Source organism: Podarcis erhardii, assembly GCF_964252035.2.
Source record: "Podarcis erhardii genome assembly, chromosome: 4".
Classification (NCBI taxonomy): domain Eukaryota; kingdom Metazoa; phylum Chordata; class Lepidosauria; order Squamata; family Lacertidae; genus Podarcis; species Podarcis erhardii.
This window is the reverse complement of record NC_138508.1, coordinates 98,553,808-98,579,611: the sequence shown is the minus strand read 5'-3', so window position 1 is coordinate 98,579,611 and position 25,804 is coordinate 98,553,808. Positions and strand designations below refer to the sequence as shown.

Here is a 25,804-nt window from a genome sequence, read left to right as displayed (position 1 = left end):
TGTGCCTCCTCCATGAGAGGTCCAGAGGGCAGCAACATGAGAATGGGCCTTTTCAGTGGTGGGTCCCTACTTGCAGAACACTCCCCCCAGGAAGGCTCACTTGGCACCATTATTACATATATTTAGGTGCCAGGCTAAAACATTTCTTTTCTGGCACGTTTTTGGTTTTTAGTTATCTGTAGCCTGTTTTGGTGGGTGGGTTGTTTTAACTCTGCCTTTTAAAAATAGGGATGTGTTTTAGATGTTTTCTATGTTCTGTTTTATGCTGGCTTTAATGTAAATGTTGTTGTGGTTATTGCTGGTTTGTGTTTGTGGAGTCTTTTCATGCACAACATTGGAACCAGGTCTGTCTATATGTTTGAGATGCCCATCAGCAGATTGCTCTCTGTGGGGCTGCTTCCTGCACTTGTGGGTCTCACATTACAGACATAGCTGTTGGGCAGTTATGAGCCAGTGTTTATATTTCCCACAATGCCCCTGATGTAACGTTGCTCTGTGTCACTGTGCCAGGCCTAAATGGCTGTCTGCAGTGGAGGTTTCCAGTTAACTTTTCCACAGTGTTTCACAGCGTTGTTACGTCAGGGGGACTGCAAGAATTTAAATGGTAGTTCAAAGACTGGGCCACTTGGAACAGTGGGCTCGGGGCACCAGGGAGCCAAGAGTCACAGCAGTAGATTTTTGGCCTAATGGAAACTTTCTCCCTTTTATATCTCAGTGCGTAACAATGATGTACAATCTCCACAACCACCAAGATCCAAAACCACACACACTTGTTTCTTCAAAGAAGAAAATCTATTTTTAAAAAACAAAAGAACTCCACCCTATTTGTGGTGAAGGTTTTGTGACAAAAACTTCTATATCGAGTAAGTCCAGAGTACTCCAGAGTAATAATAAGGGGTTGGGGTGGGGGTTGTTCCATACAAAATGCTTTATTTATCCTTCATGCCTCCACTCAGATATTTATACCAATGCATACATTTAAAGGTTTAAACTCTATTTCAATTCACAGCTCAATTCATAGGAAAGTTGAATACATAAAAGCAATGCACCAACAGAAATATGTCTGAGACAACATTAAAAACGTTAACACTTGTTCATGAAGTAATTGTCCTCTGATGGGGTTTCTTTAGGGGGAACTCCCTTCACAATGATCATCGGGCGAACGGAACAAGAAAAAGAAACCACCCTTTTACAGTAAAGAAGAGGAAAAGCTCTGAGTATATTTACAATACATACACTATACATAAATACAAGAACAACACATACATAATCATTAACCAACTGATAACATAGGCGTTGCTTAACCGCTATGTAGCATATTAAACGCACAAGAAGAAAACTACTGGGAAAGTAAATGCCTTTAAATAAAAAGAAAGAGAAAAAAAAACATGTTTGCACTTAAAACCATTTGAAACGTAATGAAGAAAAAATTAAGGAACTAGCACTGGTGTACTTAATACTTTGGGGTGTATAGATACTTGGCTCACTGGCTAATGGCTGCCGTATTCGATCAGGAAAGAGAACTGAATACTGCTCTACTGCTACACCCTGGGATGAAGCTACCCTTCTAGTTTGCAGAGAGGGCATGAACGCTAGGATATTGCTTCACGAGGATCCGCCATTCGTTAACAACCTGCCCTCTTCCCCTCATCCTCAAAGCACCAGTTGACCTCCCCTTTCAACAGGAACCAGCAAACACAAATGGACCAGCATTTGAATGATTCTTTAGACCAGACAATACATCTAAAGCATATGTGGGGAAACAATGAATGGCGAATCCCCTCATCCCTGGCCATCGGTCATGCTTGTTGGGGCTGTTGGGACAGCAACATATGGCCGGCCAAAGATTCCCCACACGTGCTTTTGGCCTGTCATTGGTAATACCATTTGCCTCCCCTCCTCATGGTAGCAAGCAGCAGAGAAGCCTTAAAGGGGTGTTTTGGATAGTATTCCTATTTTAAAGAGAGGAGCAGCAAAATAATAATTCAGTTATACCACGCAGGGATAATGTCAAAGGGCGGGCCTGCACAACTTGTGACCCGCTATCTACGTCATGACCTCTGTGCTTAACTTCCCTGTCCCGTTTTCGAGGTCTCATGCAGGCAGCAAAAAACAAGCATGGAATGGGGTCTGGTAGGCTGTGTTCAGACTGATGGGCCTGTTACAGGGCTTGTGGACTCGTTTCCAAGCCAGTGGAAAGTCAAGGATTGTTAACTTAGATTTATGGACAAGTAAGGTGTCCCTTTCACAAGCTTTTTTTCCCTCCTGGTCACAATCTGCTTTGTCTTCCCGTACATTTCAATAATGACTGGGAAAGGGAACTTCCCGGGCAATATTCCTCCAAGTACGTATACGTACTTATATTTCTGAATTGCCTCCACTGCTGATTCCTCCAGGAAAGGGGAAATGCTATTGTATACTGAGAGAAAAGTGAAGAAAACTGAGGGCTACAAGTGATTCAGTCTCTTTGCTTGTGTTCATTTACTCCCCCTCTCTGATTAACCCTCATTCGTGCAAACAAATCAGAGGCTGAAATTAATTAAGGGGTGATCATTAAACGCTTTGCATGGCAAATATAAATTAAACAATGAGTCGAATATATTTTAAAAATGGGTGTTTTTAAAGCCTGCGTTGATCATGTGTTGTAAGACTAAAGTATAAATCAGGGATTGTTGAAAATTATTTCAGTACCTCTCAAAGTTGTCAAGTGAGCATTCTATTACCTTCTTGCTAGTTCTAAGACAAACCCAGTTCTTTAAAAATTGAAAAGCCCTGCCGACCCACTCGCTGTGACATTTATTGCCGTTCTAGGGTTATTTCTGAAATGTTAGAAAAAGGGTATTGTTCAGCGAGTTAAAAGGGAGGCATTAAGTCTCACGACTTTTAATCAAAAGAGCCTGAGCAGTTTGATCATCCTGCATCAGCTTACTGAGTAGTAAGGAAAATCTGACTGCACATTAACTGCCAATGTGGTGTAAAATATGTGGCTGGACATGAAGTAGAAAAAATTTACAGACTTCATTTTAGCAGTGACGTCCATGGTTGGAATTATTAGGCAACACTCCAAAAACTATTGGTGGCAGGATTTGGGAAAGAATAGAAATGCTATACATCTACAACAGATTGACTTGATGCTACCATGGAACTTTTTCTAAGTCACTTGTAAATTTATTTCCTCCTCCTGGGCAATGGGAAATCCCATCGACATTGGACAGAATAGGTAAATTGAAAACTGAAGAGAGTAGACAAATGGCACTTTGTGATTCGCTGTGTTGCATTCACATGAACCCAGTGTAACCTCCCTGCCCGCCCCCCCATTGAAACCAGAATTGTATAACAATTCAATTACAGTTTATTGCTATGTAAAAAGAATAGGGAACACCCCCATCTTCCCTAATGTTCACAGACAGGCACTTTTCAAATTGTTTCACCTCTGGAGATTTATTTGTAGAGATTCTTACAAAAAAGTATCTGATCATTATAATATTCTTACTTTGGACATTGACCTGTTAAGGATTTTCTGTGGCAGGCAATGGACTGGGTTCACAGCTTCCCCCCAGCACCCAAATGCCTCGGGCTTGGGATTGTCTGCAAATTGATTTATGTCCTTCTTCTTTTTTTTATGAAGGATGAATAATGAGACCCGGGGATGCCCTAGGATGCTTGCTTAAGTGTGCAAACCGACTCAGAATCTTTTTAGATCTACAAATATATCTGAAAGGTTAAATTCTGCTGGAATCAGGTAAGAATGACTGCCATTTTTCGCGGGGCAGAGGCATTCTTCTGAAGAGTTTACAGGAGGAAAACCAGAAGAATAACAATTAATGAAAAGTACACCATATTAAACAATAAAAATAATGCCTTCTTGTATGCGAGATCTTCACCCTGCCACCAGCAGGGAGCTGATCACAAAATAGGGGCCATTATCTCGCAGCAAATCCAAGTCTCACGTTAATTGGCCCTAGAGGCCACATCACACACTACTGCTTTCCAGGCTAGAAAAATAGGCTCCTCTATATAGTGTATTAATTGCAGGGAGAGTATCTTTCTCTCTTTCTGGCCAGGTTATGGGCACTAGAAGCCATCATGTGCATTGGCTTCCGAACAGGCGTCACCAGAGTGAAGACATCCATATTTGGCCACCCTGTAAACAGACTGCTTCTGTTACTCCACTTAACTGAAAGTAGTAAGATGTGAAGTGCCCTCTGTCTGAAAGTCTAGATTATTCATTTTCCCTGCTAAAAGCTTAAATGGTTACTATTGGGAAGAATAATCAGAAAATCCTGCAGATGAAGGCCAAGTTCCAAAGAACGACATTAAGTATATGCAAGGGCTTGTACAGTATTTTTTTTAAAAACCAACCTTATTTTTAGTTATTTTCTTTGAACTGTAGACCACCCCCACCCATATTTCCATGCCATATTACGGAGTGTTGGTGATACACGTGCCAGTTTCAAACGTGGTTTAGCATGCAGCATGGCGGCGCTGCTGGTTGAGGAACCCAAAACGGAACACATTGGGCAAATGGAACTTAGTTATTTGGATTCTGGCCATTAGTAATTTCATTTTGCTTCCCCCCACTCTAGCTTGCAGAAATTCAAAGTGACTCCACTGTCTAGTGACACAACCTTAGGTAATACAAAGCCAAGTGTACATGATACAACAGGAACATGCTTTGACAAAATGGAACATTCTTTCCCACCTCTTAAAATTGTTAATTGCATTATGAAAGCTTTACAATGCATTTTCTGAGCACATTTTTTTTTTTTTTTTGGTGATGACAACTAAAAGCTTGTTTCAAAAACCATCCTTCATTTCAATTATTTACATCCTGTGAAAAACTGTGAGCTTGAAAATACTTCTTCACTATCACATAATATATTACAGAATATTGAAACTGTTACAAGTACAGTAAAATACCTTCAATTCTATTTTCTTTCTTTCTTTGTTGTAAAGAAGCAGTATCCATATAATTGAGGTCCATACTAAAAAACGGTGTTGGTACTGCAATCGGTTTAATGTCAGCATATTTAAAAGTACCAATGGGCATGATTGGTTGAGTACACATTGCACAGTTACGGATATTTTTTTAAAAATGAAACTGTGAAAATATAGCAGTTTTAACTTTATACATCTTCATCTATAAAACACAGGCAAAGGCATAATACAGTAATACAAGCTGGTTTCCTAATAAGGTAAAATTATTTTAGCCTAAAGAAAAGCTATTTCCAACTCTGTCTCTTTTTTTAAAATTCTTGAAAGCAATACTAGATCTTAGTTCAGATCACACACATGCGCACAATTAGCCATATGCACTTGTGTGGGGACATGTAGGGAAGTTCATGGGGGCAGAAGGGCACTGACGGTTGCTTATGCTTAGCGAACATCATTTTCTATGTGAAAAGAGCGAACAAATCAATGTTTTAAATATAATTATACACTATTTATTTTGATGTATTTATTTCCATTCCCCCCCCCAAAGATCCTGAAAGGGCTCATGAGTTTTATTTATCGTGCAAGAATTTATCGATTATCAAAGACACCCTCGTACAAAGATATATTTGCAAAGATATATTTGCTTCAATACAGCTTTGGGAAGGAATGACATACAAGAACTTCCCCTGAATGGATAAATCTCAACAAGGAAAGCTCCCCAAATGGGAATACAGTGGTGCCTCGCAAGACGAAATTAATCCGTTCCGCGAGTCTCTTCGTCTTGCGGTTTTTTCGTTTTGCAAAGCACGGCTATTAGCGGCTTAGCGGCTATTAACGGCTTTAAGAAAAAGGAAACAAACTCACAAGACGAAACGTCTTGTGAAGCAAGCCCATAGGGAAATTCATCTTGCGAAGCACCTCAAAAAACGGAAAACTCTTTCGTCTAGCGAGTTTTTCGTCTTGCGAGGCATTCGTCTTGCGGGGCACCACTGTATCAATCTGGCATCTCTAGCAACACCAGTCACTCAACCTTAATCTAAATAAGATGATTTCATCCAAGTGAATAAAATCAACAGAGGAGGACACAAGGAGCAACTGCATCTGAATTCCGTGTGTGAACTCATATTGCAAAAGGCTGCTCTCAAAAGGGATCGCTTGCTACATCTTTTCAAACAAATGAGTTGGAGGAGATGGTGATATGCTCAGGGTCACCATATTTGCATCGTACTGTGTTCATAATATGCTGGGCTGGTTTAGGTGGGATGCTTGCAGTTTACAACCAAAGAACATCAGGTGTGAGGCTGGCCAGGAAATGATGTAGGTCGTGCTAGCGAAAGGCCAGTTCACACACTCACTGGGCGTAGTGCCCAATACACACAAATGTGGGCACATACATCCCCCCTTCCACCATGAATATCAGGAGGAAACGAGTACATGAATTGGGACTAAGAGTGAACCGATGTGCTGCACAGAAGAACCCACATCACATTGACCCTTCTTCTATCTGCATTAGACCCTTGGCTCTGTGAGTGCATTGATCAGTCAATATTTAAGCAATCTTTTCTGTTTCAGTTTGGTTTCTACTGGTTCAGTGTTGCTTCAATTCTTCTATCAGAAGAACGAGACTTGGCCGCATTGGATTCACCGAAAGGAAACTCAACCTGGTTGCTGTTTAGTGAAAATGTTGTCAGATTCCAACCACCTTGAAATGGATTCTATGGATTTCTGCATGAGTTTGAGTGGGCTATGGCTGCATTAGGCAGGGCACAATACCATCACCATCGTAACAGGGGAGCTCTTCTGCATGTATCATTTACATGGCACAATTTTAAGGAGAAGAATGTATTACTGCAGGATATTGGGAAAAGAGAGAGAACCCTCCCCCTTTCTGTTCTAACAAACAAATAAACAGAGAAGAGATGCATCTATGTAACTTCTTCAATCCTAACGGACCCTTTTCTTTGATGGCAAGCTACTTTTAACAGTAGTGCTAAAAACAAAAGCCTCTCCACACTTCCTTTAGGGAAGCCAGTTCTCTTGCCTACTGATTAACGTGGCCCAAAACAGACCAATTTCATTTTTAAAAAATCTCTTCCCATTTATAAGCCGTGAATAAACAGAAGCTCCTTCACAGTGTGACACAATGAGGCTAAGTTAGCAGATTCCTAGCTAAATGCTATGCCAAATGTTGATAAATTTGTTTTGTCTCCACCCAGAGTTCCACAAGCGCAGAGGGAAGCGTTTTCAGATCGTTGCCCACATCAGTGGTCTCCCTTCTCATAGAAGGGAATGGGAAGCCCCAGTATGTATTGGACTACCATTGCACAACGAGAACCTCTCGATCTTTATTTAGGCATCAGTTAGGAAAAGCTAAAATACAAAAAGTCGCCCATCTCTTGTCATAGTCAGGTCACACTAACCAAGTCAAAACTGCTTTTTGAATGACAGAGGGTTGGGGAGGCTCACCTAGGAATTCCCCCCATTCTCTGAACATTTTGTCATGCTGAATTTTGTTCTGTGCGTGATCAGTGAAGGGTTGGCTGATTTATTCTGCACTAAGAGCGACTTCTTGGGAATGATCCAAACACAATTATAATCCTACTTAATGTGAATAGGGGTGTTAAGTACATGCTTAATTCTCATGGAAGCCCATGGAACTTGGAAGTGTTTCAGTTTGCCTGGCTCCTGCAGATAGACCTACGGAACTTGCACTCTGTATGTACCCTGCTTGGTATAACTTGCACACACTTGTATAAAATGTGTGCAATTTCTGTGGGCTTGGGTGAGAGGCAGGGCTGGTGGATTGTGTGCTTCGATTCTCTCCTTTTGGTGATAATTTCATCCTCAAGAAACAACTCATAGATGTTAGGATATATGACACATCCCATTGCCAGCTGAGTATTTTAGACATCTGAGGTGACCCAGAGCTGTGGTATGGCTAATTCTTAAGAAAGCCATTATAAATAAGTGAGCAAGCATAGTTCTCTCCAGGGAACTCCCTGAATCTCCCTTTGTTTTAATGGTCAGATTTAAATTCTTCATATAGGCTGCTACCTAGAAAGCCAATTTGTAGAAGCTTGCTTATTATGATTTACAATTCTGCTGATCCACCTTCTGGTCACATGTTCCTATCCCCGAACTACCAAACTTCTCCAGCCAAAGACTATTAAGCTGTGTGCCAGTGAGGGAATTAATACCAGCCCTTTCGAAACAAGAGACATACAGTGTGGTCCCATTTGTCCTCCACTGTCCTGTGATGAGAGCCATTCACATATTTCCCATTCAGATAAGCCCACTTCTGATGGTCCTTTCTGCTAAAAATCGGGAGGCAGCTACTAAATGCATGTATTGCTGCTGTGATAGGGGCAACTGTAGGCTTCTTGGTATGTTATCAATAACAGCATCCGGTATGTTCTATACTTACCATATTTTATTCTCTGTTTTGAATGCACATCTTACAATAGACTTCATCTAGCAATGTTTTATTTTGAAATCTTTAGGACTAGACTTTAGTTTCCCATTCATATTGCCTTGAATATGTACTTAACTTTCTCCAGTAATGTTTTATTCCGGATTGTTTTCGCTGACCTTTTAATGTAGGTTGTAAACTGCTTTGATTTTTTTCTTTCTTAAATTTTTTTAAGCGGTATAGAAATGAAATTAATAATAACCATCATTATCATCTTTAAGAATATTTTAAGCCAGTCTGAGAGAAGTCAGGCTTTGTGTCCTGCTCAACACTTCATTTTATTTCTGCCTTTTTTGTTTTGTTTTTGCAGCCTGTCTCATCTATTATAAACAGGGGCTAGGGGAAGTTCTTGCCATCATTCGAGCAACACCATCAGAGCAAGAGAGCAAGATTGTTGGCCTTTAGTTTCTCAGGGAACTTTCAGGCAAAATCTGCCCACGAGAGTTACTTTCTTCCAGAAGAAAATGTTACTAGAATCAGTGAATCCCACCTGTCAAAACTGCTCTTTGACATACATGGAGCAGATATTTGGCTCCAGATAGTCATTCTCCAGACATTTTTGGAATGCCTACCCACTCTGCCTCAACCCAGCACAACTTAGTCATGACTAGGTTTTGCCGAAACCAACAGAAGACTTACCCCGACTAGCCGTTGCTTTTAATAAGACACAGCAACATTTTCTGGGCTGAGGTTCTATGTTTAGGAAACAGCAAGTGTTCGGAGACCTCACAAAATCTACTTAAAGTAGCTTCTTCCTGACTACTGCTGCCATTGATGTTGACGTATTCAATTCCCTTTCAGAAACAGCTATTCTTAGAGGCTGAAGATCTAAGCACATTTACACTGAAAGTAAATTCTTCAAGCAAGTCGGAAGGCTGCTTCACACATGTGCATTCAGCATGGTGGCTGTAGAATCGACTCGACCTGCATGTGTGAATGAGCATTGCAGATCAAGCAGTACAGATCCAAAGGTTTTATCCCATCCCATCCCGCAATGCTGTGCAATGGAATCAGTTCACACATTCAGTTAAGGAGTCGAGACACCTGCTGATTAGGGAAGAAATGAGAGGTGAAGCAATGTACATGTATGTTTGGACATTACTCACTTTCAAGTAAATATGCAGGGGGTTAATGTGTTGGCTTAGGGATGGTGGGTCAAGCTTTTTTTTCTACTGTGCAGCCAGGATGTTACATTTTAATGGTCTCTTCCTGTTATAAATTAAGCAAACAGATGTAGAGAGGGTAATTTCACATTGAAATGTTACTGGTGCCTGTTTTATAGATTCTAACAAAAACAGAGATTTACTTTAAATAAGGATTAAAAAAAAATAGTGGCTTCTAGAGTCTGGCATGATGACAGAGGGGTAAATATGTAAAATACCGCCATCTTTATTGCATAAGTGTGCTGAGGAATCCTTTCGCTTCAAGGAGATTCATTTGTATCCCTCCTCTTTCCATTCGCTAGAGCTGGCTTCGTAGATTGTTGAGCACTCAACAATCAGGCGTGGTGATATTCTGCCGTGTTTCAATAATAATCTTTTTAAAAAGGCGGTGGTAGGAGAAACAGGTGAAGAGGAGATCCAGGAGGCTTGTTCTTTCCAAATGTTTATGATATCCGGTCTTTGTGATAGCAGTAATTCTTCAGCAGGAAAAAAAAAAGTGTGAGAAAAGGTACAAGCCATAAATACTTTTAAAAGGACATGGGTTAGAAAATAATGCCCACTCTTGTCGCATTCAGGCTATCATCTCCTAGCTGAAGGTGATAACTTTGCCCATGCTGGAAAGCCGACTTCAGATGGGAGACAGAACAGTGGCACTACACTTCCTGCTTCTTTGTGTATATGGGACAACGTGGAACGCCCCCTTTTGTGCTAACGCCATCAAAACGGGATTCAGCCCTGCTGAATTCGCTGTAGTTAAAAGAGACCCAGCTCTTGGTACTTCCTTTTTTTTTTTTTGGTGGGGAGAGGGGACAATGTAGCCTTTTTCAGACAAGCATGTGCCTTCGGCGGTGCAACGCCAAGTGATCCGAACGAGAAAAGCTTCTATCACAGTCCGCGCACTTGAAGGGCTTCACTCCCGTGTGTTTGCGGTAGTGCCTCGTCAGTTCGTCTGAACGGGCAAACTTCCAGGTGCAGCCCTCCCAGGTGCACTTGTAAGGTTTCTCTCCTAGGAGACAAGGGGGAAAGGCATCGTCATATTGGGTTCAGAAACCTTGGCAAGCTTAGTCTAGGAAAGGAAGATCAACGAGAGAGACTTGGTGCTCATGCAACATTGCAAATCACTTACCTGCCATACCTTGCGAGAACGGATATCATCAAGTCTCTAAAGTGTCAGGATTCAAGCCTGCAATGGCCTTGAACTGGAATTTCTGGGTGGTGACGGTGTCTGTTGTCACTACAGTGGTGCCTCGCAAGACGAAAAGAATCCGTTCTGCGATTCTCTTCGTCTAGCAGTTTTTTCGTCTTGCGAAGCAAGCCCATTGACGGCTTAGCGGATTAGCGCTAAGTGGCTTTTAGTGGCTTAGCGGATCAGCTGATCAGCGGCTTAGGAAAAGGGGGGGAAAGGGGAAAAAAACCGCAGGAACTCGCAAGACATTTCGTCTTGCGAAGCAAGCCCATAGGGAAATTCGTTTTGCGAAGCGCCTCCAAAACGGAAAACCCTTTCGTCTAGCAGGTTTTCCGTCTTGCGAGGCGTTCCTCTTGCGGGGCACCACTGTACTACATAACTCAGGCCAAAGGCAAGTGGTCATTCCAGCAAGGAAGACTCTTTATACCAAGGATGGGGAACTTGCTGCCCGCTGGATGTCATTGGACTCCAACACCCAGCAGCCCCAGGCAGCAAAGCCAATGGCCAGGGATGCTGGGAGTTGTAGTCCAAGCCACGCCTGCTTTACAGAAATTGGCCACATTTTACCCCTGGCCCCTAACAAAGGCTTTTTTTTTAAGCTTGGGTACTGGTCTGACCTACCATTGCTCCTTGATGATGATGATTAATTGAATTTATATACCACCCTATACCTGCGGTTCACAGAATAAAATCAAAATATAAAACCACAAAATGCATAATCAACATAAAAACAACAGCAATCCAACAAGCCCCACCCTCAAATAACCCCCCTTTCACCTAGCTAGCCAGTAATATATGTGAAAAGAATTTAGGGATCTTGGTGGAACACAAGCTTAACATGAGTCCACAGTGTGATGCAGCAGCAAAAAGTGGCTAATGCTCTTCTAGGCTGCTTCAACAGAAGTATAATGTCCATGTCAAAGGAAGTAATTGTCCGGCTCTGTTCTGTCTTGGTCAGACCACACCTGGAGTACTATGCCTAGTTCTGGGAGCCAAAAGATTGGATACTGAAAAGCTGGAACATGTGCAGAGGAGGGCAGCCAAGATGACCAAGAGTCTTGAAAACAAGCCTTAGGAACGGTTGAAGGAGCTGGGTATGTTTAGCTCAGAAAAGAGGAGACTGAGAGGATAGCCATTTTCTAATATCTTAAGGGCTGTCACATTGAAGATGGAGAGAGATTGTTTTCTTCTGCTCTAGTGACCTGAACCAATGGCTTCAAGTTACAAGAAAGGAGATTCCGATTAAACATCAGGAAGAACTTTCTGACAGTAAGAGCTGCTGGACTCCCCTTCATTGGCAGTTTTTAAGTAGAAGTTGGATGGCCATCTGTCATGGATACTTTAGTTGAGATTCCTGCATTGCAGGGGGTTGGACTAAATGACCCTCAGGATCCCTTCCAACCCTACAATTCTATGATTCTATGACCCTCTGGCTTAAACCCCAAAGAAGCTGGGCTGGCAACAACTTGATAATCCACATTTTTTCAGAGCTTGTAGCCAAGAGGATTTCTATCCTTGGCATTGCCCAATTGAAGCAATGGAAGAAGAACAGCTGTTTCACCTGGTTTAGTAGTGTTATCCTAGATTGAAATGTTCACATGTTCGCAGCAACAACAGTGAAGGCTGTGGCATCGCTGTGTATCCCACCCTCAAGTTAAATGCCAAATGCTAACAGACAGTTGAAACATTTTTATTCATATCTAGATGGTCATGTTATTGGGCCCCAGGAATTTGGCAGCTGGTATATGGGCACGAACCGAGCGACAGATGGCCTGGCAATTGCTAAAGACAGCATGCATTGAAATGCATACTCTTGCCACAAACAGCTGGCTAGCAATCCCATACCCACACACCAATATATCTCCTCTGACTTGGAAGACAGTCCATAGCCAGAAATCTGGCAACTACAGAGGAAGTGACATAGGTCTATAAGGAAATGAAGAAAACAGGTCATCTGAGAGGTTTAAACTACAGTTATTACTTCGGAAAATAACAAGAACCTGCTGGATGAGGCCAGTGGTCCACCTAGTCCAGCATTCTGTTCTCAGAGTGACCTGTGCAAAGCCTGCAAGCTGGACATGAGTGCATCAACACAGTTCACTGGGAATTGTTGCTGACATCCGTTTGTCTCGAGAGACAATGGAGTGCGCCTCCAGGGGTGAAGTCAAACTGCTGTGTTAGCAGCAAGTGAACTCCTTGGCGTGCAAACCTGGGCAGTGTGTCTGGAGGTCCTGGGCTGCCCTTCTTGACCTCACTAATGTGGTCCAAAGGAAAGCAAAGCAATGTGTTTAGCACCAGCTTGGCTACAGGAGTTGCCGGAAAAGGCATGCAAGGCACCATCCATCTTAGGATTCCACTCTGGATTTGTGTAGGGTTTACTCCTTAGTCTTTTCTACTCCCAAAGAGTAGACTTAATTTATTTAAATGCCAATTTCCCACCCACTTGTTCTTCAGCTAGGAATGAAAATGCCAAGGACCTGCTAATCTGTTATGAAGCTAGGGAAACATCTGATCATGCCCTGTTCTCCCTTCATTTGCCAATACATGGAAGGAAAATAATAAAGTCACCACTGTTCCTCTTGCTTGTCAAGCATCCTAGTGCTTTTCTTAAATTGGCACACAACATTGCAAGGCAGTAGTAGAGTCTTGTTTCTTACTGAGCACATGGTCTCCCCATGTCCCATCCTTCTATCTAATCCAGCCTGGTGATCTTCAGATGTTGTTGGACTCAAACTACCACCAGCCCTAGACAATGTTCAGAGATGATGGGAGCTGGAGACATCTGAAAAGCACCAGCTTTGAGAAGACTGCTATAATCTACATATTTTGTATCTTACGAACATAAAAAGAGTCCATCTAGATCAGTCCATCTTTCTCCTTTAATCCTGTTTCCAATGATGGGCAGTCAGATTCTTCCAATTTGAGCACAAAGGTCTGACTCTTAAGCAAGCTCAACATTTAGGGAAGAGGATTCATCTTGTCTGGCAAGTCTTGTTTTGTTTTCATGGTGGAAAAAGGGAGGGGTGGCATTAGAAACCAAGAGAACAAAAGGAGAGGCAGAATCTCAATCTAGTGCTGAGCGCTAGTAATTTATTATTACAAATAAATTGCCCAATGCTTTTTCAGTAGAAATCCTTTGAAAGGACATTCTCCGAGTGAGCTGTTTTAGCTGGCGTACTGGACTAAGAATATGTGCACGACCTTTTGCCCCTGAAGAAGAGTTTCCATGCAATAATAAATTACTACTTTTGAGCACCAACAGCTCCTCCTCACCTTTTGTTCTCTCTCTACCCCCACTCCCCCAATTTCATGGCCACAATCCAAAACAGAGCTTTTGTTTCCAACACATGGGATTCAGAGCGCTTGCATCTGTGCTGGATTGTGGCCTATATGTTTACATGTTCTCTCATTAAGAGTTTACCCCACAGCTAGTGATGGGGGGATCTGTTCATTTTATGTCCTCCAGTCTTCAGTTCACCATATTTCCACACCAGCCTGCAATTACTATTTTCTAAAGTCTCCATCAGCATTTTAGTGTAATTTTCTCTGAATTTTGCCTAACAAACACATTTTTACAGAGCAATTTCTGCTAATAAAACACATTTTTGTATGCTATTTTCACGGATATATGCATTTCTATGCACACTTTGCTCTATTATGTGTTTTTCGAACCCCTTGCCTGCCTGGAGAATTGCACCAAAAAAATAATATTAGGAGAATTGCTAATTCCACAGGACAGCTGTGTCTTTTATTTCTCGTGCTGTTTTAGAAAGTGCAAATTGGGTTGGTTCTCCTTTCAATTTGAACTGCATTTAATTTCTCCTCCCACACCGCCCCGCCCCCCCAAATTTAAGCACCACTGAATGCAAGCCCATGGCTTTTCATGTGCTCCTGATTGTTCCTCTGCAACAGGACCAGCATTCGTTGCTGTTAAAATTCATCACCAAACGCAAGACTCATCATTTTCCAAGGGGCACCAATCAACCTGGCGTCATACGATTTAAGGAGGCTGACAGGCAGGCAGACATGCTACAACCCACAGAGGGTCGGCTACTTATGGATCTACCTTGCTGAACCAAAGTGGGTCCTCACCTCTGCTCTATTCACTGCTACAGGTAGCCTCAAGACCCACCTTTCTAGCTACTGTTAGTGGGATATCTGCCGCCTCTTCCATGAGTCTCCCACACCAGGTCAGGGCGACGTAAAAACTCACAGGGCTATCTTAACAGCAAGCTTAGAATACCACACTGGGAAAATTGGACTAGCTGAGTTTAGAATTAGCTCCCACCCACCCCCTTTGTTGGTTTTGCTGAATCAAAATGGGAATTAGCATTCCCCGGCTCCTTGAACCACCAGTACACTGCACCCCAAAGCAATTGATGGCTTCAGCTCCACTTTCCAATGCATTTTGAGCAGATAAAGTTGAAGATTAGGTAAAGATAGTTATAGTTGGCAGCCGGAGGGTAAGCTATAATAAACTATAATTTGTAGGTTTGACTCTAACCCAAAGGAGACCTTAGTCATTTTTCAGCAGCTATTTTTAATACAAATATTTAACATTTCCCCCAAACAACCCTTGAACATGCCCACATGCTGAACTCCCCATTAATTACTGTTGTTAAATGATTGTTCACCACACCCATAACCTGATACAGCGAAAGGGCGGGAGGGGGGAATGATTATACTTCAAGCTTGACCTGGAATCCCAACAAAGTCTAATTAAAGTGCATGGCCACCTCGACTACCAAATTAAATCTGAAAGGCAAATCTTTCATGCCATTTATGCTCCCATCCACTTGGCGAGGGGGGGCGAGAGTACTTAGCCAGTAGTTATGCAGGTGACTAACTGCATTTTGGGTTGTGCCCAAAATACACATTACTTGGACAATAAAAGTGTTTTAATTTAATGTGAAAACATCACTGTAATTGACATAACCTCCGAGGGAACATGCAAACAGGGAATTGGCATTCTGTGTATGGAGTGGGACAAAGAGTGGGAACAGCTGCTGATTCCCTTTGTTGATGGGTGGGGTGCTCCCAGGAAAGATCTCTGCCCCCTTCCCATGTTACGCTGGTGGCCTGGGAGATGCTGAACCATGGCTCAATCTTTTATTTCCATTTTCGTTTAGGAAGGTTTTCATTTTATTCACAAAACATTATTTTATTACCAATTTAACATTTGCACATGCCTATTCTCCCCCCCCCCTTCTTTCCATGTCAAAAACACGTATTTTCTTATTCCCCTTTTCTCCTTAAAAAGCAAGACATGCAGTCCAGGCATTTACACACATGTGTCTATTACCCCAAAATTGAAGGGGTGAAGAAATAAACTGTATTCCAAGCAAGATTGCAATAACCCCTTTCCTAGAATTTGAATAGTGTGGCCGTTTCAAGCTTGCAAGTTATAACATTTCATGTCCTAGTTTTACATGAGCATAGGGCATCCATAGCTGCTACACTGTGGAAAAAATGTGGGACTGGACAGCAGAATTTCCAAAAGCCCATGGAAGCCGCCTGGGTGAGTTTAAAGGACAATAGTTGTTTCAGTTTCAGAATGCTTCCAGGTTACAATCAAGTTCTGGTACAAGAAGCTCATCGTATCCAGTTCAGTGCAGGGATTTCGCCAAGTTCCTCAAACTTGGCATCTATTGATGCAATGTCTGTCATGAGACCTGATGGAGGACACAAAGGCCGCTTCAGGTTATAACTACTAAGGGTTTAAAGGAAAACTTGCTAAAAATGATGTATAGATGGCATTTGACACCAGTAAAGTTAGCTAAAATGTATAGGAAAAAAGAAAGAAAATGTTGGAAATGTAAAAAGGCAGATGGCGACTATTTCCATATGTGGTGGACCTGCGATAAGGTAAAAAAATTTTGGGAATCAATTTATAATGAACTCAAAAAAATATTTAGATATACTTTCCCCAAAAGACCGGAAGCGTGTCTATTAGGCTTAATAGGAACAGAAATTAAAATGGAAGATCAAAATTTTTTCATGTATGCTACAGCTGCCGCGAGGACCCTTCTGGCCCAAAGATGGAAAGTACAAGATATACCAACTATTCAGGAATGACAGGCGAAGTTGACAGAATATGCAGAACTTGCCAAACTGTCAGGGAGGATCCGGGACCAGGGAGATCAAAGATACCAAAATAACTGGAGTAAATTTATTGAATATTTAAAGAAGAATTGTAAAGAGGTCAAGACACTAGCAGGATTGACATAATACCTCCAATGTATAATAGTACTAATACGAGAATGATGTGCGTGATGGAAAAAGGATAAATATACCAGTTGTGGGGAGGGAGGGTCAAAGGGAATGTATGGTGCTATTACAATTTGTTGGAAAAGAATATATAAGGAAAACAATAAAAATTCACTTGAAAAAAATATATAACTACTAAGGGTCAAGAATAGGGACGAGAATCCCTACCTGCTGAGCATGTCCTGGTGCCCCCCAAAACAGCAAGAGTTCATCTAGTACTGGGCTGGCATGGTAGAGGAGAGGACATTAGAAGAATAGCCTGCTAGATATTTCTGCTTTTAATGCTGAATTGTAAACTGTTGCAGCCCACCCTGGGGCCTGTGAATGAAGGGTGGGTAAAAAATTTAATCATCATCATATCTGTATCAAATGAGACATCAAGCCAGCTCAGTTGAACTCAGTTGAGCCCCGTGATGCGGACTCACATCTTCATATTTTCTTGCTATGCTGAAAACTGGGGCAGCCAGAATTTGTATAATGTATTTTAACTGCACTGCACTGTGTGCTACTGGGACCAGTTCAAGATGCTGGTAATGGCCTATATGGTCCCAAATGACTCGGGGGCCAAGTATACACAATACCTCCTCCAATACCAGCCAACTCAGTTATTAAGATGGTGTTTCTTATGAAAATTCACAATAGGGGAATGTGCCATAGAGTCTTCTCGGTGGTAGCAATCTAACTCTGGAATGTGATAGCTTTGTTTTCTTGATGCTTAGATGTCAGCTGCAGAATTTTTAAACTCAGACTTTTATAAAGTGAGGTTAGGTTGTTTTTAATACCTAACAGTAGCAGTTTTGATGGTTCTGATTCTCACAGGCATTTTATAGTTGTCTTGGTAACTGTTGCATTATTTATGGTGTTGTGTTTTTACTTTATTTTATTTTTATTGTAAGGAGCGGGTGGCGCTGTGGTCTAAACCACTAAGCCTCTTGGGCTTGCCATTTGGAAGGTCGGCAGTTTGAATCTGCACAATGGGGTGAGCTCCTGTTGCTCTGTCCCAGCTTCCGCTAACCTAGCAGTTTGAAAGCATACCAGTGCAAGTAGATAAACAGGTACTGCTGTGGCGAGAAGGTAAACCATTTTCCGTGTGCTCTGGCTTCCATTACGGTGTTCCATTGTGCCAGAAGTGGTTTAGTCATGCTGGCCACATGACCCAGAAAGCTGTCTGTGGACAAACACTGGCTCCCTTGGCCTGAAAGCGAGATGAGCGCCACAACCCCATAGACGCCTTTGACTGGACTTAACCATCAAGTGGGTCCTTAACCTTATTTTATTGTACATCACTCTGAACTTCCTTGGTAGGAAGGGAGATTCAGAAATACAACAAATGAATGAATGAATAATAAAACCACACCTAGGTGTCAATTTTCTTCTTCAGGGCAACAGCAATCAATGATGTTTCACTTCATTGTGCACTTGCCACCCAGATGAAAACACAAAGGTGATGCCAAATTGGGCCTTATCTGAAGTGTGAAAATGAGGAAAGTGTATGGCAAGTTAAGTTTCATTGTTATGTGGACTCCCACATAGTTCAGACAACTTCAGCTATGACATTGCAAACCTATAAAAGGACAGTGGCTTCCTGAAGCAGCCATACTCACACAGAGTTGCAAAGCCAAGCAGATTATCACAACACAGTTTGCATATATTGAGCTGCATCAAAGCAGACAGAATATACTGAGTCACAAACTGATCAGAAATGAGTGTGCCTTGAGTCACTTGCTCTCACGAGAGCACTTTGATTCAGTATGATTTAAGTATGCAATATAAGTGAATGGGCTGAATCATCTTTATCTGTTTGGGGGAAGTTATTGAACGTAAGCTTTGTAGAACCATCGTAATAGCAAATTATGCAAATAAATGCTCTCATTAGCACATTGACATTGAGCAAACACATGGGAACTATATGTTCTAAGAACAGAATAACTTATTCATAATCCATTACGGGTCAACTTGGGGCAAAGTCCCAGAAATTGCAACTACGGATTAGTTTCCTTGTTCTAACACTGACTCATATGGACTTTGGGCAAGTTGTGATATGATGTATAATAAATCAGGAAACTTAAGGAAGAATATATATCCCTCGTCTTATTCTTCTGTTGGTTAATGTGTCACTCCTACGTTCAGGCCAAGTTCTCTTCTAAAGTTACCCTTCCCCTATTTCCTCACAAATTGCCTGCTGTTGTCTGCAAACAATGTCGAAAAATGAGGCATAGGTCACCAAGTTGTGGTGAGGATCCTGAAGGTGGAGATTCTAATCCAACCTTCATCAACCTGGTACCCTCCAAGTTGACAAAGGCTGTTCTAATCAATGGTTGACTAGGAGGCCAGCTTGAGAGATGTTCCCCAGAATCCTTTGCAGCATCACAGTAGGTCCTGCAACACAGCTCTTGGAATTTGCATAGCTTTCCTGACATCCCAGAGTCTGAGCAATTCTTCTCTCTGGTCCCAACTAGGTGTACTTCTGGGCATAATAGGGGCATACAAGAGGTGTATTATGAAAATCTGAGCCAGGAGTGAAGTTTGTAAGAGGGAAGCCCAAGATATGCTGAGAAGGTTTCATAGATTTATCGCGAATCCAGTCCGTATATCATTTAGGACATTTGCACTACAAATTTATGGGAGCATGGTACCAATTTAACTGATCTGGCTTCCGACTCAGAATCCTGGGAATTGAAGTTTTGTAAGGTGCTGAGGATTTTGTTAATTTGGTGGTAAGAGGAAATAAGCATGTATTACCATTTTATAGGTCCGTATAGTAAAATGAATGTGGGTTTTCCCAGTAGTGATGTATGGAAGTGAGAGCTGGATCATAAAGAAGGCTGATTGCCGAAGAATTGATGCTTTTGAATTATGGTGCTGGAGGAGACTCTTGAGAGTCCCATGGACTGCAAGAAGATCAAACCTCTCCATTCTGAAGGAAATCAGCCCTGAGTGCTCACTGGAAGGACAGATCATGAAGCTGAGGCTCCAATCCTTTGGCCACCTCATGAGAAGAGAAGACTCCCTGGAAAAGACCCTGATGTTGGGAAAGATGGGGGGCACAAGGAGAAGGGGACGACAGAGGACGAGATGGTTGGACAGTGTTCTCGAAGTTACAAACATAAGCCTGACCAAACTGCGGGAGGCAGTAGAAGACAGGAGTGCCTGGCATGCTCTGGTCCATGGGGTCACGAAGAGTCGGACACGACTAAACGACTAAACAACAACAAACCATTTTATATTTCCGGTGTAGTTAAGCACTTGCTGTTCCAGTTCTTTCAGCCCATACCTAATTTTTCTATAGTCTTAAGGAGCACCATTATCTTGGCAATTCTGGAAAGGGATTCACATTCTAATCCACGTGAGTGACAAGTGATATAGAAACTTAAGTTTTAGTACGGAACCGGAAAGGAAAACACGGAACTCAGAAAACAAAATATTAAGAATCAGCTTCCTCTACTGCTTGCATAGCTATGCTTTCTAAAGCAGGGTGAAACATGTCCCTTAGGTTACAATGCAAAGTTTATACAGCCTTTTTCTACTACCCAAGGGTCCATAGTCCATTCTTAAGGGAGAACTGCCAAGCTGGCTGTTTGCTCAGGTACAAAGTTGCAAGCGTGTTTCTTTGGCCACAGCCCTTTGGTTACAGCTTGGATGCAAGCAAACTACATCCAGAGAGTTTCCTGTTGAAAAAGACTGACCATTTCTACTTATTGTGAGATTACCTTGAAAGCTACCCATGCTGAAATAATTGTTCTTGCTTAAAACAAACACTGACATCTCTCCAATTGCAGCACCTTCCTTCCCGAGGAAGCTGCTGTCTAAAAAAAACCTAAAAATTCCTTGATCGAAAGTTATTTCCCCCTGTTCGTCATTACACAAATATTTGTCCCATTCAACACAGAAAGGCCGAAGCATCATAATGACTTGCAAAAGACAAGAGTCGTGCCCTGAGTGCTGGAGGGGGTATGAAGGCGATATCATATTTTTCCGGTCCTGCTATGGTCTCTGGCCAGACAGACTGCAACTTTTTGTAGTGCTAATACCTCTCAACTTTTTCTCTGTTTGAAATGCTGGACACAGAAAACAATTAACATTTTTAGAGCAAATCACTTGAAGAAAACATGCTCAAGGCAAAATTGCAAAACCCTAGATAGAAAAAAGATGTTGTAGTAGGGGTTGGAGACAAAGCGCTGTGGTGACCAGCAAGGGTGGAAATGGGATCCTAGATTGTCTCACTTCTTACCAGGACGTACAACCAGAGCTCCTTGTCTCCTTGAAATTAAGGGGCCTTGAATTACTGTATTTTTCGCTCCATAAGACCTGACCATAAGACACACCTAGTTTTTAGAGGAGGAAAACAAGAAAAAAATAATATTCTGAACGAAACAGTGGATGTTTGATTTTTGTGGTTCATGCTGTGGCAGCCTCCTTTATCGCTAGAGTCCCTTATCTCCCGATCGCTTGTTGATCAGCTGCTAAGCGGCTTTGTTTCAACACCCCCTTCCCTCTTTCTAAAAAAAAAAAAAGCATGATCTGCTTTTCACCCCTGGGCAATTTGGCTCCAGGGACCACGCATTCACTCCATAAGATGCACAAACATTTCCCCTTACTTTTAGGAGGAAAAAAAGTGTGTCTTATGGAGCGAAAAATACGGTACTTGCCTCTGTTTCATGGGACCTTCTGCTCTGGACTGTTACGTTTCACCCCCAACAACTCATTTTTATTAAATTTATATCCCGCCATTTCTCCCAAAGGAGCCTAAAGATGGTTGCTATTTGTTTTAACAGAGATCCAATCTATTAAAAAATGCCTGATATGGAATTATAACATAAATATAAGCATGCTTTTGTAACCCGTGACTGGATTTAATAAGAACCCACTTTTTAGGAAGTATTTCTTAATGTTGCTGCAAATGGAGTATTTCCAGTGGTATCATTGGTTTTCATGTCATCTGTGGGTGAACTACAACCTGAAAATTATTCATATTGCTCTGGCAGTTGGTTAGTCATAACATTATGGCAGAAACAGAAGTACTGATTTCCATGGGGCAAGCACAAGGTTTTGCACTGGCTTCTGAATATGCGTTTGGAGTAAGGTTGACTGGATGATCCAGAGATCTGCTATCCTAAAGGTCTACCAACAACTACAACGGCACAATGGGACCTCTGCATTCAAAGGCAATAAACCTCTGCATTCCAGATGCTGCAAAAATGGAGGTGGTTCTGCCTTCATGCTTATGAGCCTCCCAGAAGCATCTGAGCATCTGACCTTCCAAGGCTCTTCACATTATACAGCTCCATCCTACACATGTTTACTTGGAAGCAAGTCCTCCAGAGTTCAGCAGGGCTTACTTCTGGAAAAAAGTAGACAAGACTGCAATGTTATGGTGCTTTCAGGCACCATAAAAATCAGCCAATATTAGCTTCCTGCTTGTTACACATGGCAACTTGCAGGGCTGGTCTCAGGACCTCTGAAAAGTTGCTCTTTCATACAGAAGTGCAAAATGGGCATTCCACTGGTGGCCAAGCTATAGCGTGGTTTTCACAAGTGGTACAAACAGTGAGGGTCTGTGGAAGTCTTGGAGAGGAGCAGGGAGTTTGTGTGGCTGGGTACAGCGCAGAATGAGCCCTGTTGTCTTGTATCCTTCCTCTGCAGCACTGTTGCTTTCTCCCAAGCTCTGGAAAAACCACGTCAAGGCACGCAGCATTGTAGAAGTATGGTAGCATAAACCGGCATACTTTCCCTCATGCCTTGCATTTTTTTGTGGCACACTACCATATTTTTCGCTCTATAAGATGCACTTTCCCCCTCCTAAAAGGTATGGGGAAATGTATGTGCGTCTTATGGAGCGAATGCAGGCTGCGCAGCTATCGCTGAAGCCAGGAGAGCAAGAGGGATTGGTGCGCACCGATCCCTCTTGCTCTCCTGGCTTCAGCGATAGCCACGCAAAGCCTCCTGAGCGCAGCGGGAGCGCTCCTGCCTCTTTGCTCAAGAGGCTTGGCGTTACTTTCGCTGAAGCCAGGAGAGCAAGAGGGATCGGTGCGCAGAGATCCCGCTTGCTGTCCTTGCTTCTGGCTTAGCACGCACAGCCTCTTCTGGGCAGGGGGAGCCTTCATCCCGCTGCCTGAAGAGGCTTTGTGTGGCTATCCCATAAGCCAGAACAGCAAGAGGCTATCCCAGAAGCCAGATCCCTCTTGCTGTTCTGGCTTCTGGGATTCAGAATATTTTTTTTCTTGTGTTCCTCCTTCAAAAAATAGGTGTGTCTTATGGTCTGGTGCGTCTTATAGAGCGAAAAATACGGTAGTTGCAAGGGTTGACTACCCCTGGAATTTTTCGGCGGGCCCAGGATGGTTGTTTTGAGATTTCTGCCTAAAAACCATACTGCTTCAGCCCTGAGAAACTGTTTACATGTTTATGAAGATGCAAACACTTCCAAATGGCATTTCATGTTACCACAAATCAACTCCATGGGTAACTGAACGGGGAGCTTACATCTGTCTACTTTAAGTGACCTTAAATCTGTAACGTATATATTCTGCACAGCCCCCACGCAGCTGTAGGGCCCGGTTTTTAATCTTGTTCTAGGAATGCATGTGGGCTGAAGTTCTAGAAGGCACACTATTAAGCAGTGATTTGGACTTTGGGGAAATCTTATTCTTTGAACATAATGAAATCATCAGCATTCCCAGGTGGCACACGCGCAGACATAAACACACACACAACTATTTAGAAAGCCAACAGTCACTGCCGAAAATCTTTTCATAACAACTCAGAGACCGAGCACAATCGAAGGATTGCTTTTCTTCATCCCTCTAACACACTGTTGTGGGAATAACAATTTGGGATCTATTCCAGCTGGGCACTATGTCAGACCTACAGAGCAGAGCAATCATTCTCCAGCATGCATGTGAGTGCATTTGTGAATGCTTTATGATCACACCCTTGCAATCACACCTGCATGTTCAGCAGAATGCTGCATTCATTTGCACCTGAATCCTAATGTAGAAACGGAGTCCTGGGATTTTGATAGAACTTATTTCCACCGTACGTATTTGCTACATTTATATTTATGGTTGCCATATTGAAGACCTGTGCTCTGGCCCTCCTCATGCTTTTGGGACTATCATCTCTCATAGTCTTTGACCACAGGCCATGCTGGCTGGGACTGATAGGAGTTGGACTCTAACAACACCCCTGAGCTCTGGAATGGCAAAACACTGGCCGTTATCTAGAAGCACTAGATTGTGGCTCACTAATTTACCATAGGCTCCCCAAAAATAAGATTTCCTAAACGGTCCAGTTATCATGTCTCAGGGTCACTGTTACCTGGTATTCTCTAAGTAGTCTGTAATAATACGGACTCATTGTTAAAACCGTGTTTATGGAAGACAACCTTGCTCGGCTACGAGTGATAGCCAAAGGAGAAGAATTCTCTAAGTCATAACTTTCAGAAACTAAACATGACCGTGTCCATTTAGTGTGGCATAGCCTTAGGCCAACGAATTTGACAATTAGAAGCCCATTTTACCTATTCTAACAAGCATCTCAAGTTCTTGGTCACTGTGGCGACCACACAGGGTCCCCGGACATTTCACCGTCTATTGATCCCTGTGCCACCACTTGATTTTTCGCTGCCACCACCCAGGCCCTACCTGGTACAATACTGAGTCCAGTCAGGTTTAAATTGGAACATAAACTTCTTTTTATTTATTGCAGTTTAACAAGTGTGTGGTTTCATAAACGGTATCGGTCAATTACAATCATAGGGTGCCTATTCAGACCTATAACTTCCGCTACCTGCTCTCCCTCACTAAACCACCTCTCAGATATTTACTTGTCTTCCTAGCTCCTAACTGTTCCTGACTCAGCTTATTTCACTACACTAACTCAACCTCCCCACAGACTCTATCCCAATTCACTCCCACTCCAACCAACCACCCAACTCCCAACGAACTCCTCCCTTTCGCCCCTCCCAGAGCTGGTTTTATAGTCTCCCTGACTCCACCCCTGGGTTCTGATTGGGTAACCTGTTTAACTATTTCACCTCCAGCACTCTCATATGTTAACGTCACAGTCACCAATTCCTTATTTGTCACTCTGGGTGCTATGTGAGCAGAAGATCACAACAGTAACAACAGCTCAGTCAGTAGAGCATGAGATTCTTAATCTCAGGGCTGTGGGTTCGAGCCCAACGTTGGGCAAAAGATTCCTGCACTGTAGGAGTTTGGACTAGATGACCCTCATCCTGGTCCCATCCAACAATTTTATGATTGCAATTTTAAAATCTGCAATTTTATGATTCTATTATTCCAGAGCCTAGTCTTTTTGTATTGCGTGCTCTATCCTAATATCCTTGAGGTGTTTATTTACAATCAAGTGGCATATAATGTTTTGTTTTTTAATTAAAGAACAAAATTACGAGACAGGACTTGAAAGAAGAAAACCTGCTGAAGGGAAGGAGGGAAGTCCTCCTTTGCTTGGCAGAGCAAAAAGTATTTGTGTTTGTTATTGTATTGTCGAAAATATTGTTTAAAGAGGAAAATAATAAAAATAAATATTATTAAAAATATAAAAAATAATATTTTGGTTTTTTTAAAATTAACAAATATATAAAAATCCTTTAACATCGCAGCAATCCATTTGCTGACTGCAAAAACAGGTAACAAAAATGAAAGCTGAAGAATACGATTCATACTGCAGGCAGAACTGGCTGAGGTTATTTGCTTCTGGAAGCAGAAAATCTAAGTGGTTTTAGTTTTAGAAAATAGGAAATAAATGTCAAAACTGCTACTCTTT

At 42.2% G+C, this 25,804-nt stretch overlaps 1 protein-coding gene across 3 annotated transcripts in view; it reads right to left on the bottom strand.

Annotated features, from left to right (window-relative positions):
- Positions 1 to 910: 910 nt before the first annotated feature.
- KLF12 (KLF transcription factor 12) overlaps positions 911 to 25,804 on the bottom strand; it is a 235,268-nt gene continuing 210,374 nt past the window's right edge. For all 3 annotated transcript variants that reach the window (XM_081858262.1, XM_081858264.1, XM_081858263.1), the window contains one exon: positions 911 to 10,573. In XM_081858262.1, coding sequence (XP_081714388.1) covers positions 10,392 to 10,573 — 182 coding nt within the window. In that variant the 3' untranslated portion in view covers positions 911 to 10,391. The remainder of the gene's footprint in view (positions 10,574 to 25,804) is intronic.